Source organism: Centruroides vittatus, unplaced genomic scaffold (assembly GCF_030686945.1).
Source record: "Centruroides vittatus isolate TY-2023 unplaced genomic scaffold, ASM3068694v2 contig_300, whole genome shotgun sequence".
Lineage (NCBI taxonomy): Eukaryota > Metazoa > Arthropoda > Arachnida > Scorpiones > Buthidae > Centruroides > Centruroides vittatus.
In genome coordinates, this window is record NW_027121917.1 from 1106298 (window position 1) to 1123831 (window position 17534).

At 28.9% G+C, this 17534-nt stretch overlaps 1 protein-coding gene across 8 annotated transcripts in view; it reads right to left on the minus strand.

Moving 5' to 3' along the window:
* Positions 1–4604: 4604 nt before the first annotated feature.
* The window catches only part of PICK1 (protein interacting with PRKCA 1), a 40297-nt gene continuing 27367 nt past the window's right edge, over positions 4605–17534 (minus strand). For all 8 annotated transcript variants that reach the window (XM_067267275.1, XM_067267269.1, XM_067267268.1 and 5 more), the window contains 7 exons: positions 17083–17172; positions 15049–15165; positions 13382–13515; positions 13218–13310; positions 13034–13134; positions 11199–11293; positions 4605–5123 (listed from right to left, as the gene is read on the minus strand). In XM_067267275.1, the coding sequence (XP_067123376.1) occupies positions 4879–5123; positions 11199–11293; positions 13034–13134; positions 13218–13310; positions 13382–13515; positions 15049–15165; positions 17083–17172 (875 nt within the window). In that variant the 3' untranslated portion in view covers positions 4605–4878. The remainder of the gene's footprint in view (positions 5124–11198; positions 11294–13033; positions 13135–13217; positions 13311–13381; positions 13516–15048; positions 15166–17082; positions 17173–17534) is intronic.

A 17534-nucleotide genomic window follows, 5' to 3' on the forward strand; every position in this document is an offset into this window, starting at 1 on the left:
TCATATCTTTACTACTTTTATCGCTCTGGGGTTCTTCCACGTTTAAAACTTTTTACTCTGATTAAAAAAATATATATATATGCATCTCTATATCCTAAGCATCAAAATGAATCATTTTAAATTTCTTACAATATATATATATATTACTATTAAATATATTAAACTTATAAAATAATTAAATATGTTATTTTTCAATAAATATTGAGGATTCATATAATGGATTTCATAATGTAGAAAAACTTATTTTTATATTCTAAAATTCAAATAAATGTTAATCTCTTTAATTCATGTAAGAAAAATAAAATGCTTTAAATAATAAAATGTAACTTTTGTATTTTACTGTCAATACATTCGGTTGTAACAGATGTTGAAGTTGTAGCTGCCATTTTGTACAAAAGAAAAATATTTTAACTTTCCACTAGAAATAATATGGAAACCGATGAACGACAGATTTAATAATATAACTTTTTTAATAGAAAATTAACATAAATAACAAAACACCTAAAATTAAATCGACAAGAAAAATAAAATTCGACAAACAAACCGAAAAATAATAACTGATATATGAAGTAACTCTTATTCTGAAATGATTAGAAATCATAGAATAAAAAAAGTATTTTCTAGTTGTTGCGGTAGGTCTAATATAACAAAATTAATTATTATTATTATTTTTAATATCAAGTACTGCGAGAGAAAAGAAAAGATCTTTAAGATTCTTTTCCTGGGCTACTTTCGTACGGAAGAAACGTAAGTATCGGATGATATTAGATGCATATTTTAACGAGAATTATTTATTATGACATCGTCACAATGCCGGGCTGTAATTTTAAGATATCGATGCACGATGCTCTTGATTTTAGTAGTGTCTTGCCCCTGTATATCATACTTTTCCTGTTAACAAGAGTGTCCCACCGTTCTGGAGAACATTTTTCAATTGAAATAACTTAACGTCCGGTCCAAACAGGACGTTCGTATATTGACAATCGGGCTTCCGGCTCCTAAGCTTTCCATTTCTGGTCTCGAATTTCATCTATCTAACTATCTCGAGATTGGGAAGAACCGATAGAGATATAGACCAGGGCTTCTTAAACTTTTTTTATTCACGACCCCATTTATGATTGTGATTTTTTTCGCGACCCCCAATATAAAATAAAGTTATATAAATATTTTGCAATATACATATGAAATACAATGAAAATATACATATATATTGAAGATATATACAAATTTGCAAAAACAATAATGGTGTACTACCACAGTTCACTCGTGTTACAATGGAACAGAGACAACTGAATACACTGAAAAGCAACACCACCACTAGTTCACACTACAATCAGTGTTGCTGAATCGTTGTCTCGCTGCACTAGAAGTGACACAAAGTGCAACTCACGAAACCTACGACACAAAGCATGCCATTTTCAAACTCTGACAAATTATTTTCAATATTTTACATTAAAATCTCGTGACCCCAAGATTTCGCTAAGCGACCCCAAATGGGGTCGCGACCCATAGTTTAAGAAGCCCTGATATAGACGAACACCAATGGGAATTTCTAGGTCTGCAATTATATCTTTATAGGTTTTTGTTCAAATTTTCTTGAAAATTCTCTGCCATAAAGTTTTACATTTTTATTTCGTGCCTCCTGGGCCTCATCCAAAAGTTTTCCGATTTCTAATAGAGCCGAACTGATTACTTCAAATCCGGAAAACGTTTTCTGTGTATTGTGGGGCCAGTTTATATCAAATAAAAAATCGCTGAAATAGTTAACTCTATCGACTCAAAACACAGTATTATCAAATTTTTGTAGTTTTCTACACATATAGCGGTCACGAAGTTTAATTTAAAACCTCATTTGCTGAATTCGATCAGTGAGAAGTGTGTGAACTAAATGACTGTTCGTTTTTAAATATATGTGAAGACATGAGTGGATGAAGGTGTTATGTTACAATCATTCAATTGTCCTGCATAAATGAAGGTGCAATACATTCTTCTTTCATATATCACCATCAAATATTTCAGAAATTAAATGAGACTATAATATTCTACGATACACTATTTCGTGGATATATTTACACAACAAATATTCGCTCAAAACTTTGATTTTGTAACATAACTTCATTCACTCGTGTCTTCATATATTCCCTCAGACAGCAAGAAGTCTCGGCTAATTTCTACAATCTTATTACTAGACAGAATGAAGGATTTAGGCATATCACAAAAAATTAATGATGGATTCGGACCGGAAATCCAAGAAAAGTTGCTTCTTCCAAAAAAGTATATAAAATCTGTAGGGCCTTGTTTAACGTGTAAATATTGTGAAGTATATAATAGAATAGGTAAAAGTACTGTACATACCTGTAAACTCATAATTTATTGTATAGTGCACTTATTTCGATTTCTTTGAAATGACTCGAAAATTGCCCGCTATGTGTCACAACTGATATGCAGTTCTAGCAACAATTGTATCAAGACTGAAACGATCCAGTCTAAGCTTTAATTCACCGAATTTATCCAGAATCCCTCCTGTCGTTGCAATAATATAATGACCCATGTATCAGTTTATTAATACGCATAAACGAATTTGATTAAAGAACAACTTAAAATTTTGACTTATTAGCTTCTTTCATTCACTTAAAAGTGAATGGAATACACTAACCAATTGAAATTAAAATGAAATTGTAAATTTATTTTAATTATTAGCGAGGTTGAGGCCGAAGTTTTAAACGCGTAAACGTATACGTCGGACGTTCGGTGCCGCTTTCCTGTAAGCTAGAAGTTTGACAATGGTGTTTGGAATGTCGAGCGTGATTCCACTGAATCACCATCGTCAAACTTCTAGGCTTACAGGAAAGCGGCCTGAACGTCCGACGTACGAGTCTTCGCGTTTAAAACTTCGGCTTCAACCTCGCTATTATCGCGAAACATTCAAATATTCAATAAATTTAAGTAATTCAAAGCATTTCTTTGAATCAAAATTTTAAATTAAGTTTAGTAATTGCAGTATAATTATTTACTACTATTGTAATATAATATAGGATGCGTAATGACTTCATCTGTCCTATAACCAGGAATGAATACAAAATAAAGATCAGATCATATTAAAACTATTCGTCCCAATACCAATGTATCTGTTTTCCAGCTAAAATAGAAAATGTTAAAATTTAAAAATGAGAAAATCGCGACAAAATATGTAAATATATTTCTAAATTGCGATTTCAGATGCAGTAATAATGGTCATTTTTGGATTCTTCGAATATTTTTTAAATTGCCGGATTATTATTTTGACAAGCATTTGCTATCCGTACGAAGCTTGTTGCTAGTTCTCATTACAGTATTTTAATAAATAGAAAACTTATTGGTCGATGGAATGTCGATGTCAATCCATAAATATTCGTACAGAAGGGAGGCCCACTTTCGCGATGCTGCTAAAACAATAATAAAATGATTTCTCGTGACCTGTTGTCTTGATAGTAACACAATTGCTATCAGTTGCTGCAATCGCGTTGCTTCCATACATAGATGCATATCAAAAAACAATGTTTTCATATGCATCAAATGTTTCGTCCAAATCTATGATTTCTAAGATACTGATGCGTTTTTCTTCTCGCACGTTGGAAATGGTCATTATATACCACACTAGCGTATCGAGTAGCGTTATAGGATCTTTTTGCGCAACCTCTGTCTTTCGTATCTTGGACACAAGTTATTACGTTTCATGAATTTTTCTAGCCACCTTTTGCTATCTGTAAACACCACGTTTTCTTTATCACTTTCGTCTAACTGTAAAGCCTTGTCCATCATCTCTCGCTGCTCACAGATCAAATGCAGAAACCTTTTCTTCTAATTCTCTGATCTTGCACCTCCTCTTGCCAGATTCTTTGCTTCACTCATATTCTTCATAGCCTTATTAAGAGCGTCATGTTTGTTCCTCTGCTTACGAATTCGCTTTGGATGCACTTTCGAATTTCCATGATGCTTCTCTGGAGTGTTCTTTTGCGTAGGCAATGGCGTTCGATTTGAAAGCAACGCTATAAGGCCTATCGGTTGTAGAGTTCGAAACAGAAAATACAAAAAGATGCGCTCACTCACGAATTATTTACCGCATACTTCAGTTGCGCCGGAAGTCATAGAAAAAATATTTTTTAAGGGTTACCACGGAACAATTACCAAAGCACGAACAGAACTCTCTTAAGCATTGCAAGAAATTTCATAGCAATTGCATAGCAATTTCATTGCAAGCAATATTCATTCCGGCGTCCATTTAGCAATTTAGAGTAAATAGTCGATGTTTATAGGAGATCCGATCTGTATTGGAGGATTTACACGTAAAAGCAGTAACTAGCGAGTCACATCTGGACGTGTAATTTTAATTGACTTATTTTTCGAATTATATTTTGATGCAACATTCAAATAGTTTGGAAATTATACGGACGGTTTCTGATTTATAATTCGAATTTTAGAATATTTTGATTTATAATGTATCTAAAGTTGAAATCAAACCCAACCTAAATTCATGCTTATAAAATGATTTTCATTTTTCTATTTAATAAAATATCTATCTTTAAACGTAAGCTAAAATAAAGAATGAAAAAGTTAAATAATAATTTCTTAACAAAGGAAAAATTTTTATTCAAAGAAATTTTACATATTTCAAAATAATTTGATTATTTCAATAAAATTCAAAGTAAAAACAACTATTGTTTATTTAATTCAATAGTAAAATGTTATATATAAATATAAGGAAACGTGACTAGAATAATGTGGAAATTAACATTAGGAATGACTAGTTTTATTTAAATTAGTTTTTAAACTTATCACAAAAAAATATAATACTAAAGTAACAAACATTTTAAACAAATTGATTCCCAGAAGAATATTTTAATCCCCAAGTAAATTCGGTTCATTTTCTTTCACTTCTTCGGCCGTCAAAAGCTCGTCGTCATCATCCTCGTCTTCTAAATCGTGATAAGCACTGTTTGCCGGATCGGAATAATGGAATGTGCTTTTGGATAGATCCACTTCAATTGGAAAAATATTAGTCGCTTTCATAACAGTATGACATTCTGTATGATATTGTGCAAGAGCTGATACAAGCCTTTGTAATTGAAATACTATATCCTGAACTGAAAATTAAATGGATTAATTTCAATAATTAACTGACAATGTTGGTGCAAATAATATGTAACAAAAACTTTGCTATTCAACATTAGTAAAGATTGCAAAATAATGAAAATGTATAAAATTCTAAATAGCTATCTAGAAATCACTCAAAATTTCTATGTAATAAATACAATAATTTGAGTAGTTTAAAAATATAACAAACTTATAAGATACCGGTAATCTGTAATAATTGAAAATTTCGAAATCAGTTACTGAAGTTTTTTTGCAATCAAATATCATATAACAAAGTTTTTAGTATACTTGATTACTCAATATATAAAATTTTATATTATTTAACTAAACTAATGCAATCACGTTTATAATTTATTAGTAATAAAATAATTTGACAATATAGAAACAGCATAGTGATGAGTTTTGATATTAATTTTTTTCTTTTTTTACAGAAATGTTTTTTGCATGTCCCAAAATGTTACCTATCAGATTTGGTTGCATTCAGCCTGTTAAATATCTCTCTATACAACATTGAATACGAGTACTTTAATTATAATAATCAATATATTAAATAATATATTTTCAAGTAAATTATTCATATGAATTTAGTTGATCTATAATTACATGTCTGACATGATTAGCACTATATATCATTACAAATGAGCATATATTACTGCTTACTAACTTTTTGAGAATCTGTAAATAAAATAAACTCTTCTCAGTCAATTTAGTAATGTTAGATAAAACAGTGATATGGGAAGATATGCATCCATAAATCTATTATGAATTATAGTAATCTGATTTCAGTTGAATCCAATCTCCATCATAAATTACTTATGATCTTACACAGATCAGTATCATTCTTCATTTCTCTACAATGCTGCTAAATACATTGTGGTTTAAGCCTAGCTATGAGCAATAATGCAAATATAAATACAGGATGTCTATAATTAAAGTATACCAAGTAGACCACTCTGGAGACAAAACATTTAGAGATAGGTCAATAAAATTTTGTAGGCATATTTTTCAATATAGACAAAGTTTCAAAAATAGTTACAATTTTCACTACTATGTATCAGTGAAGTTTCCTCCCTAAACTCTGTCTCCTTGAGTGATTTGTCAGATTAAACACGACTTGAAATTGTTCTGGTATAGTTTTGGTGGAAGCACACCTCCACACTTGAGATAGTCAGTTTGTACACTTTATTTACAAAATATATATAGACTATACAAGTTGGAAAACACAGTAAACACAGGATACATGAAGCATGGTGCCTCACGTTCTAGTTTGGCCTTTGAGAAATTAAGTCCATGGGGATCTCAGTCAATTGATGGATTGGCTCTACCAGCACAGTTTGTCCAGTCTCAGCATTTACCCATCCAAGATATTCAGCAGAGGAGTATGCTCTCTCTCTCTCTTTCTCTCTAACCTCAGCAGGCTTTCCAAGCATCTGAGACTTGTATGCATTGAGTCCTGACTCCTTTCTCCACTTCTATCCCACCTACTCTCCAATTTAAGGACTTTTTGGATGGGAACTTCTGACCAATTACAGATCTTCCTTGCAAACAGCTTTCACCGGATGAAGGTAAAACTTACCTTCACGTCTGCCAGCTCCAATGTGGGTGGTCACCATCTTGTTTACTGCCATGTGTTTACCACCTGGCAAGTGGTCTACAACCAGACCACCCTTGAATCCAATTAGTGAGGTCGGTGCCTCCTTTGTTCCCTTTCTGTTTACAAGCCAATACTTTACAGTATCTAAATGGTGCTACTGTCACAGCAGCAACAAAAACTGTTCAACATGCTTTCTGTCATTCTTAGTCACATATTACAATCAAATTATCACATTAGCAACAGCCAAATGTAACATGTCAGGAATGTGAGGTCCTGCAATGGTTGTCATGGTCAAATATCAAATGTTCTGTGAAATAGCCAAAATTCCTCCAGGGAGAGTGTTGGCTGGTTGGATGGCACAATCAATGAAATTTATCATGTAGGTGTTTTATGGCACTCAGGGAACTTTAGTTGCTTGCAAGACTGCTTATTTGAAAGAGAGGTTCTTATATAATTTTCCTGAATTCTCCTTGGATTTCACAAGCCAAGTTTAGAGATGAGTCTTTATCAAGTCAGAGGCCTGATGTGCCTGTTGGGAATAATAGAATGTCAAAAATTTTCAAGGCAACAAACAGTTGATCCTGTTGACTGGGAGCACACTTATCCATGGTTTGTGGATCAATGAGGAGTTGCCTACAATAGTCAAAGCAATATGGCAGTGATCCAACCATCTATAGTAGTAATAGGATGAACAGAGTTTGGCATATTGTGAGTTCAGAGGGAGAACAGTGCTTCATAACTGATTAAGAAGACTGATGAAGAGGGATCAAGCGAGTTCCTTTAAAAGTCCTTGTTCTTGAGATAAGGGCTTTTAAATGGGGTTGGTCCCTCAACAATCATCCCAATTAATTTTGGCTCCCCACCCCCTCACTTCTCGATTGATCTCTTACTTGTTTCCAAGAGTAATTCAGGACCAACTTGGACTGTGGGGAAGGTTAAAGGTGATATTTAATTTGACACCAAATTCCAATCCCAACCACAAATGTTTGCTGATTGTAGGATTTCACACTTTAAATCAGGGGTGCATATTCACTCTCAAAAGCAAGTACAGTAGAGCATCAATTATCCGAACACCTATCAATCAAAACATCGGTTCCAGTCAGACTGTATCGTGCTGAATTGAATGTTTTTGATACTAGATTAACTTCTAAAATATAATTTTTTTTTTTGTTTTTATATTTTTCAATATATTTATTTTGTTTGTACAAAATAAAGAAATAATTTTTAATGATACAATAGCCTCGATTATAATTATAAAAATTTTCGTTAGGCTTAACATTGGCGAAAATTCAACGCAACAGAGAAAAATTTCAACATGGGATATACTAATATACTGTATCAATAATGTATTTTTTCGTACATAATCGATTTTCCGAACAACCCTAGTCCCCAATTGATTTGGATAATCTATGCTGTACTGTATTCTGAAGTATACGTCACTTGAAATTCCAACAGTAAACATTTGAAACAAAATATTTTATAACCCCTGCATTTAATTTCTAATATCCAATTTTTCTTGGGGAGCAAATTTCCAAGAGTTCAGACCAGGCTTGGGACCTCACAGGAATAATGAGATTTGCTTTTTTCTTTCTATTTGCCTTTTTAGTTCTGACAATATACAACTTCACCTGTAAAAACCCAGCTTTTGAAATAGCCCCATAACCAGAAGTGGCAAGGTGTGAGATTGGACAAAAAATGAACAGGCCAATGCATTTGAAAAGACTAACTGATCACCTTTTCATTGCTACATGTGTTATATAGTATGTCTCTCACATTGGCTGCAGTATGGAGTCTTGAACCATCTTGTATATATGTGATGTCACTCAAACATCCTCTCTGCTGTAGTTTAGAAAATACAAAAGTTTGCAGCATGTCTTTATAGCACTACTGTTATTGTAATGTTGCTGCAATAGTTGCACCATTACAGTTCTCTAGCAGCTGAAATTGTAACTACTTTTGATATTCTGTCAATAGTTTTCGTGTATCGAGATAAACATGCCTATTAAAATTTTATTGATCTAGCTCTAAGAGTTCTATCTCCAGAGTGATCTAAAGTAATATATTTTAATTATAGACACCATGTATAACTTTCATGTGTTTCTAGCTCATAATAACAATGTAATATATAAATAACAACATTTAGAAAATTTTTAACTGAAAATACTAAATATTGTAATTGACAGTGTGTGTAAAGATTGCATATTCAAATTTTTTCATATTCCTTTTGAAAATTTTTAAAAATTCAAATAATCAGTTTAAATTGTTTAATACTATCAATAGTGATATATCTATAATTATAGAAAATTATATAATTATCTATTAAAAAATTAAAAATTTGAAGCTGAGTAGACTTCCTTTTCATTACATCCAATCATCAGGAACAAAAGGCAGAGGCATAGCATCTAATAAAAGCATGTGTCCATGCAGGAAGACCGTTTTTGTTCCTGGTAATAGAACATGACAGAAAGGAAGATGACTTAATTTCTTATAATTTTTAATTGTTAAAAAAAAAAATACCATTAGTCATTTTAATTGAAATTATCTATTTATTACTTTATATTTTCAGTTTTATCTAGGGTTTATTATTTTAAAGTATTTACAATAAATAGGAGGTATACATAGTAATAAATCTATCATATCCTTATATTTTTCTGATGTATGTAAATGAACTAATTTTTTTTATACAAAAAAGATAATTTTAAAATTTATACTTGATCTTTCTCATTATGGTAAAAATCAAGAATTTTAAATAACTTTTATACCACTATATGTACACTATTTGAATTGAATAAGAAATACCCAAATATTACACAATTTTGAAGTTTTCATAGTGTTGCCAGTATTGCTAAATTTTACTTAAGCTAAATTATACAGTAAAAATATCTGGTTAGCATAATAATTTTGATCCAAGATAGACTTGCACCATTTTCAAAATAAACATGTTTGCAATACCAGTAATCATCAAAACTTCTATTGTCAAAATATTAAGGATTCTGAATTATTTTGACTATAGATTGTTTACAGATATAAAGATCATATTAAATTCTATCTACTGTTATCATAATCTTCATTTTTTCAAAAATGAGCTTGCCCCACTTTCAAAATAAATGGCTCAAATAAATTAAAATTATTATTTCCAATTAATTCATTTGCAGTTTGTACTCATCATTGATATCTACTCTAGTTCAAAAATATTTAAATTTTATTTAGGAAGGATCATAATATACTCTAAAGTCAATAATTATTATTTCTAAAATTGTTACTTAGATATTAAAACTAAAGGTTTACAACCACTATAAAGTTCAGATAACAGTGACAATACATTTCAAAACTTTATGTTAACTGATAATATATTTCACTGTTATTTAGTATATTTCTGCAGTACCACAAAGCAGTAACCAGAGGATAGATATTGTGAGGATACCTCTTTTTTTCAACCTCCTCTTGAGGTCTTTATACAGTACCATCGCAAAGAAACGTAATGTTACCCTTGCCTACAGGAGATGCCTTACTCTGTTAGACATCTTACGTAACAGAAAAGACCAATCCAGTATGGAGAGACTACTAGGCATCTATAGTGTCCCGCTTAGGGATAACCGGTTTAATAGACATTCGATATACATAGGATCGACTAAACATTCATTGGGGGTTAGGTTAAAGGAGCACATCTCCAATATACAATGCAATAGATGTATCACCTCACTCTCCACTTATGCCACCGACCCCAAAATTGTGCAGACTTCACAAGAGCACAATTAATTGTTACCACACCACACACTGACTACCTAAAATGGTTAGAAGAAATGGAAATTTTTAAGGCTTATAGCACATCCACATGCATTAATACAAGGGACGAGATTGGCCTTTCCATGGCATAGCAGGCATTACTAGATATGGAGAGATAGCATTCTACTCTTAATTTTTTTGGTAAAGAAAAAACTTGGGAACGTGTGAGATTATTATCGATGATTCATCTCTCACACATGTATTTTATGTATTTTGACCTAACATTCACTACTGTTTGGAGGTTGATGGTTAAATTCAAACACTTTCGAACACGTCACATGACAGAATACGCAAACGAATCAGACATTCAAAACATAACATTGTTCAGCTTAGTTCAAATTTTCATATTAGAGTTTGATCCAGCTAATTTACCTGAAGAAGAACCCAGAAGGAAATAGGAAAATGTTTGTTTTGGATGATTAAACTTTGTATGCACCGGTTAAAGGTTAAAATAGGTCATATTTTGCTAGTATATAGACTAGAACAAACATTAACTAATTTTAAAATCAAATGATCTTTAGCTGTTTAGTAAAATAAGAAAATTAATTCGGTTTTAGCAAAACTTGAACAAATTATTATCAACAAATCTCTATTTTAAAACAAGGATTACAATATTTTTAAAATTTAGCAATATGCAAAATAATAATTGATAGAATTTATTTTAAATATTTACAGAATGTCTTACCATGTTTTTGATCTAAAAGTTCTAATTTAATTAAAACATCAGAGCGAAGTTTAGCAAATCTGCTTCGGGCATCTTGTCGACATCGTAAAATTAATCTACAAATATATTAAAATATTAGTAGTATATTTAATTTTTATTAAAATTTTTTTTAAAAATAATAGCTTTCATTTTTAAAAATATTTAATATATTTTAATAATTTTGTATCTTCATTTTTTGCCACCAGACACAAAATTTCAATAATATATATATTTTATTTAAATATTTATTCATTTGATAATAAATAAACTTTTTAAAGAGCTTTTACTCAAATATATCAAATTATTTAAATTTATATCTTATTTTTTAAGAGATTTTCAAAACATAAAGAGACTTTTCAGGAGTTTAACAATAAGTTAATTTACATAACTCCTCTAATCCATATAAAAAACTTCAGAGTTTTGAAACAATAATGCTAATGATAAATTCAGTTTTAAATTTTTTAATTTTCTTTTGTAAACAAATTTAAAGCAAAACTTTTTGCATTATAAAAAATTTTAAAATAGTTTTTAAACTAAATTTCTACAATGATCAATCTATTTCAATACATTAAGTAATATTTAACAAACTTGACATTTAAAATCTTAAAATTTTCATTTTAAAATGATTCGAAAGCATTATTAAATTATTAAAAACTATTATAGAAAGAATAAATTATTAAAAACATTTTTTTTCTCAGAGAAAATTATTATTTCCTGAAACAAAATAAAAAGCTAGGTATTCATTTTTTCAATTAATAATGGTAAATAGCTTCAAATTATTTTAAAAATTTTCTGAATTCTATCTTCAAATACTAGACTCTTTATCAATGTAGTTGATTGTTTAAATACAATTTTTAAAACCTTAAAAGAAAAGAAAACATTAAGAAAATAAATATGTAAATAGTAGTAAAGGTAAATGAAACTATTCTGTTTTAAAAGAAAATGTATATGTTTAGTAATATAATGGATGTCCAACAGAACTTGAGTTATATTTTAAAATGTTTTCCATCATATAATAAAAATTAAGCAATGATTTATTAATATTTGAAAATATAATCTGCAAAAGCAGTATTTAAAAAAATTTTGTTATAAAATATATTATTACATACATTATAAAAAATTATCTATTAAACCACATTCAATATTTCAAATCATTGAAATGACGTAAAATATTGTTTCAAGATTATTCAAAGTAATTTTTTTGTTAGAAGAAAAAATTTTAATATCTTCAAACAAAAAAATTAAAAATATTTTATAGAAGAAATATTTTTATGAGAATAATTAAAAATATATGATTTCAAAGTAAAAATTAAAAACATTTATTTCAACATTGCTGAAATAGGAAAAGATAATTAGCTCCAAGGCTAATTCTTTCTCCATGAAAGTAATTAATTCTTAAATTATTTTTTATTAAATTTTCAGATAAAAAGGAAAAAAAACTGATTTTCTTTTAATTATTATTTAGTATAATACAATTTATTTTTTTATTTTCATAATATACAGCATTCTTCTGTAATATAAATTCTTTATTTTTTGCAAAAATATTTTATTTAGAAATATAAAAAAGATAATATGCAATTATTATTTAACAGAAATAATTTAAGTTTTTAAAGAAAAAAACTATTTTAAATTGTTAATTATAAATACTCTTTAAAATGTTTTTTTTAATTTTATGTTTAAAATTATTTTTTAAAATGTCTGTTATCACTAGCAAATATAAAAATTCTACTTTCACATTAAAAAATGTTTTAATCAAATTTAATTAATATTTTATTAATAATTTTCTTGATTAAATTAAAATAATTATAATGTAATACCTATACTCATAATTGCCAGTTTCTACCCGATATAATGGTTCTTGTAATGCTTGATATGTATACTCTTCATCATCCATTTCCTTAACTTTAAGGCAATAAGACTAAAAAAAAAAATTATTTAATTATTTCTATTTTTCATAAATCTAATAATGAATAATAATGGAAATATAAACAAACTACTAACCAAATATTCAAATTTAGCATCTGCATATTTTTTAATGGTGAGTTTTGTATCAGGAACTGCTTTGGTAATGTAAGTTGCCAAATCAGTTAGCATCTAAATAGTGAAATTAAAATTAACTCACTCAGGAAAAGATTCCTTTACTATAATTTTTAATTTTGTCTTACTGGTCGAACAGTTCTTAACATTTTAATTCCATGTTTTTCCATATTTCTATGCGCTTTAGCAAATTTGCTAAATGCTTCGCTTGCTGATGGTTGAGGTTCTCTAACACCTATTTCAGCAAATACTTCACCAAAAGCTAAAACAATTAAACAAGAAAACACATAAATACTTCAATTTTAAACCCAAAAATCTAATAATTCAAATTAAATTACATTAAAATTTATTGATATAAAATTAAAAACTTCATTTATAGATATGGACAGTGAAAGAAAGCTATTTTTCATATGAGTCAAAACACAATCTGTGGGATGGAGCAGACTCAGTAAGTACCAATAACTTTTTCCTACAAATAGTTCAATATTGTTATTTTACTGCATTTTTGTAATGTTGTTATCTGTTTAGATAATTTTATTAGTTCTAGCAATATATTACAAGGAGAGGTTTACATGGCCTCAAATGGCCTGGAAACATTCCAGACTTAAACCCTATTGAAAACTGTTACAACTAAATGGAAACAACTGTTACAGATAAGAAGCAGCACACACTACCAATTTCAGTACGCAACTATACTTCCTACTGTAAACGGGATGAATTATAATTGTTTCTTCCTCGGAAAACCTTGACAATCCAGTGTTGGGTGTTTATACAACTGCTAATGTTTTCAACCCCGTCGGGGTCTTCTTCAGGCACAGCACAAAGGTAGTTTCAAATGCCAGTTAATGGAACCAAGAAACTGAAGCGAATTCTATTCCAATTTTTGAAATCGTGGAATTGGAAGATAAGATGGAATATTATGGGGTTGAAAACGTTAGCAGTTGTATAAACACACAACACTGGATTGTCAAGGTTTTCCGAGGAAGAAAGAATTTCAGTAAGCATTCGTCTTTTAGCACAATTTGTCATTAGATTACATCAGATGTCTTATTTTGTCCATGCTTCACAGAATGTAGTTGTATCCACTTCTTTTGTAAGTAACTTTTAATATATATAATAATAATAATTTTTAATAATAAAATAGTTTAAAAAATGTAAATAAGATTAAAAATGAAAGTGATGCAGTTTCATTAAACATCACTATAGATATATTGTAGATACATTGTACTACATATACTGTAGATATATATAGATATATTGTAGATACAAGTCATTGTACCTTTTCTTTTAATTTAAGCAAGTCAATGAAATATACATAAGTATTTGTATGTACCTCGTAGTACAGTCAAAATTTAACATTGTTGCTTATGCTTTCCTTTTGGCCCAAAAGCCCTCTTTTATGGTTGTTTTCTTCAGAATCATGGAATGCAAACATTTTTCTTAGCTTTTAGGCAAAAATAATAAATACGAAATGTAAATTGCATGGTAATTTTAGCCACAGAAAAAAAATCAACAAATATAAATTTTGATTAATTAAGTATTTAACTTATAAATATTTTGTCACGTTCACAACCAAAATGCTGCCCTGGACAAATGTCCGGGTTGTCCGCCCCTAGAGCAGGCCTTGATTGCGTGAATAAAGAACACAACAGATAAACTATTGTGTAAAATAATAACACTTAATATATCTCATTATAAATAATTTTCATAACTAATATATTAAAAAATAAAACTTAATGTACATTTAACAAACAATCTACACACAATAAAACTTAATTAAAAGCATTTACTTCACCTCTATAAACTTCACACATATCATAAAACTTCTTTAACATTTGTTTAGTATGGGTTGCAAGTCCTTTGTATAAATGTTCATTTCTTTCTAATTCTTCTAATTTCTTAACTAAATTATCTAAAAAAATAAAGTATTTGTTAATATTTTAAAACTAATTAAAACTTGGAAAAAATTCTTGATACTGTATAGGAAAAAACCTAACATTCTATTTAAGATATTTCTTAAATTATTTTAAGCAATTAACATACTTAACAACATGCTTATATAAAAAATTTTCATTCAGTTTTGTCTAATAATAAACATTATACAGAGATGACTGTATAATTATAAAGATTCTCTGTATAATAAAGATTTTTGTTCTTTTAGTTTTTCAACGGTGATTGTGAAACAACAGATTATGAAGACAAAACTTTTTTGTATTCTTGAAAATAATTTTTTTTACTATGTGAATTACAGTTGGCCATTTTTTAACAAACAATATTTTATTTTCATTGAATAAAAGCTTAACAATCTGCAAACATCCATGATCAAATGATAATGATGAAAGAAAGCCTATCAATATTAATAAAAAATAAAGTTTTATAATCATTTCAAAAACAAAAACATTTGATTCCTAGTAGTAACTACATAGTTTCTGAATCTTTACTGATAATATGAAATTTTTATTACACTTATTATCTCAGATATCAAATTAATACATTTTTCTGTAGGTCAGTATCTATATTACAATTTAAAAACTATTCTGATTATTCTAAAATTTACATATAATTAAACATTTAACCGTAAATTAATTTATATAAACAACCAAGCCCAAATTACAACTATAATGAAATGAACTTCAGGCATACAATCTAGTTAATTACTATATTTTCACCCCCACCTGCTGGTATGAAAGTTTAACTGGCTGAAGTCATGGTCATGGATATAAAGTCACCCTTCTCATTGTGGCAAGTGACATGTTTGGTTATATCTCTTAAATTAATTAACCTGAAAGCAAAAGTCAGATGGAAATCTGGGTAGTATAATTTGATAAAGCACCTGCATGGTAAGCAGCATTACATGTTTGGGTCCTAATCCAAATTGAACTTTTTTTCCAAAATAGTTAATAAATACACCAATTTTAAATTAAAATACCATATTTACTCGAATATAAGACGATCTCGCATATAGGACAAGGTGTGACTTTAAAGATCAAAATAAAGAAAATTAGATTTATTAAAAAACTTCTAATTTTATTACATTTAATTACAAATAAAATATCAAATGCATGTAAATGCACACATTGTCCCATGAAAATTACTGGCATTTTAAACTTTATGGAAAAATCTTGTAAAATCGACAACATAATTTGTTCACGTAAAGCTGGACAATCGGGAATCTTTTTTGCCAATACTTAACAGTTGAATTCACTCTTTGTCAATTACACTTACGAGTTTCTTCAAATTCTGATTTCCAAATAATCATCTGTTTTCACATGGGAATGAATTAAAACTTATATTGGACTCCCGTGTAATTTTGGAATTCAATTCAAAAGCTTTGCTTTTCCTATTGTTATTCATCTTTACTCCTGACAATACACAAGAACAATTCAAACGATCCAAATAAAATACTTTTGTTTTTAAACACCAAAAAGTGAGAATCTGGAAAAAATGCAAATACACAGTTTACAAAAATTATACAAAAACAAAATGAATCCTTTGCTCACACATATAGGACGACCGGTATAGGACACATATAGGTTTTTGAAGCAGTAAAAAATGGATAAAAACCTTATCTTATATGCAAGTAAATACAATAAATAATTTAAGTTTAATATAAGTTGATTGCCAAAAATAATGAAAATTTTGAAAATATGAGGATATGGCAAAATATGGAAAAATATGTTACATGAAATTGTCATTCACTTCAGAAATCAATGGGAAAGTCAAATACCAAAGTTTGACTTTCCTACATATCAGCAAGAAAACCTTGTTGTAACAAAAGTCTAAGCCCTAATTATACAGTAATATTAAATAAAAACATGCATATTCTTACCATTACACAAAATTGCTCTGCTTAAACCAAGAGCATCTGCAGTAGTAGAACTCATATTTTCAACAATGCGATGCTTAACAGTTTTCAAAACTTTAAAGAGAAAATTATTATTATAATGAGATATCAAAACATGCATTAAGAAATTATATAAAATAATTTTGTCATTAATTCTAGAAGTACTCATTACAGTATATTTAAAGATATAATTATATTGGATGTACAGTACAATATATAAAAACTTTAGATTATTTTTTCTCTTTTTAAGTTTGTAAAAAAATTTAAAATTAAAACAAATGTTGTGGCAAAGTTCAATAAGATATTTTTTTCTTATTACAGTAGAGCGTCGATAAGTGGAGCGTCGGTAAGTGGAATGGCCGGAAAGTGGAACGATTTTCAGTCGGACTGTGTCGTGCTGAATCAAATGTTTTTGATACTAAATTTACTTCTAAAGT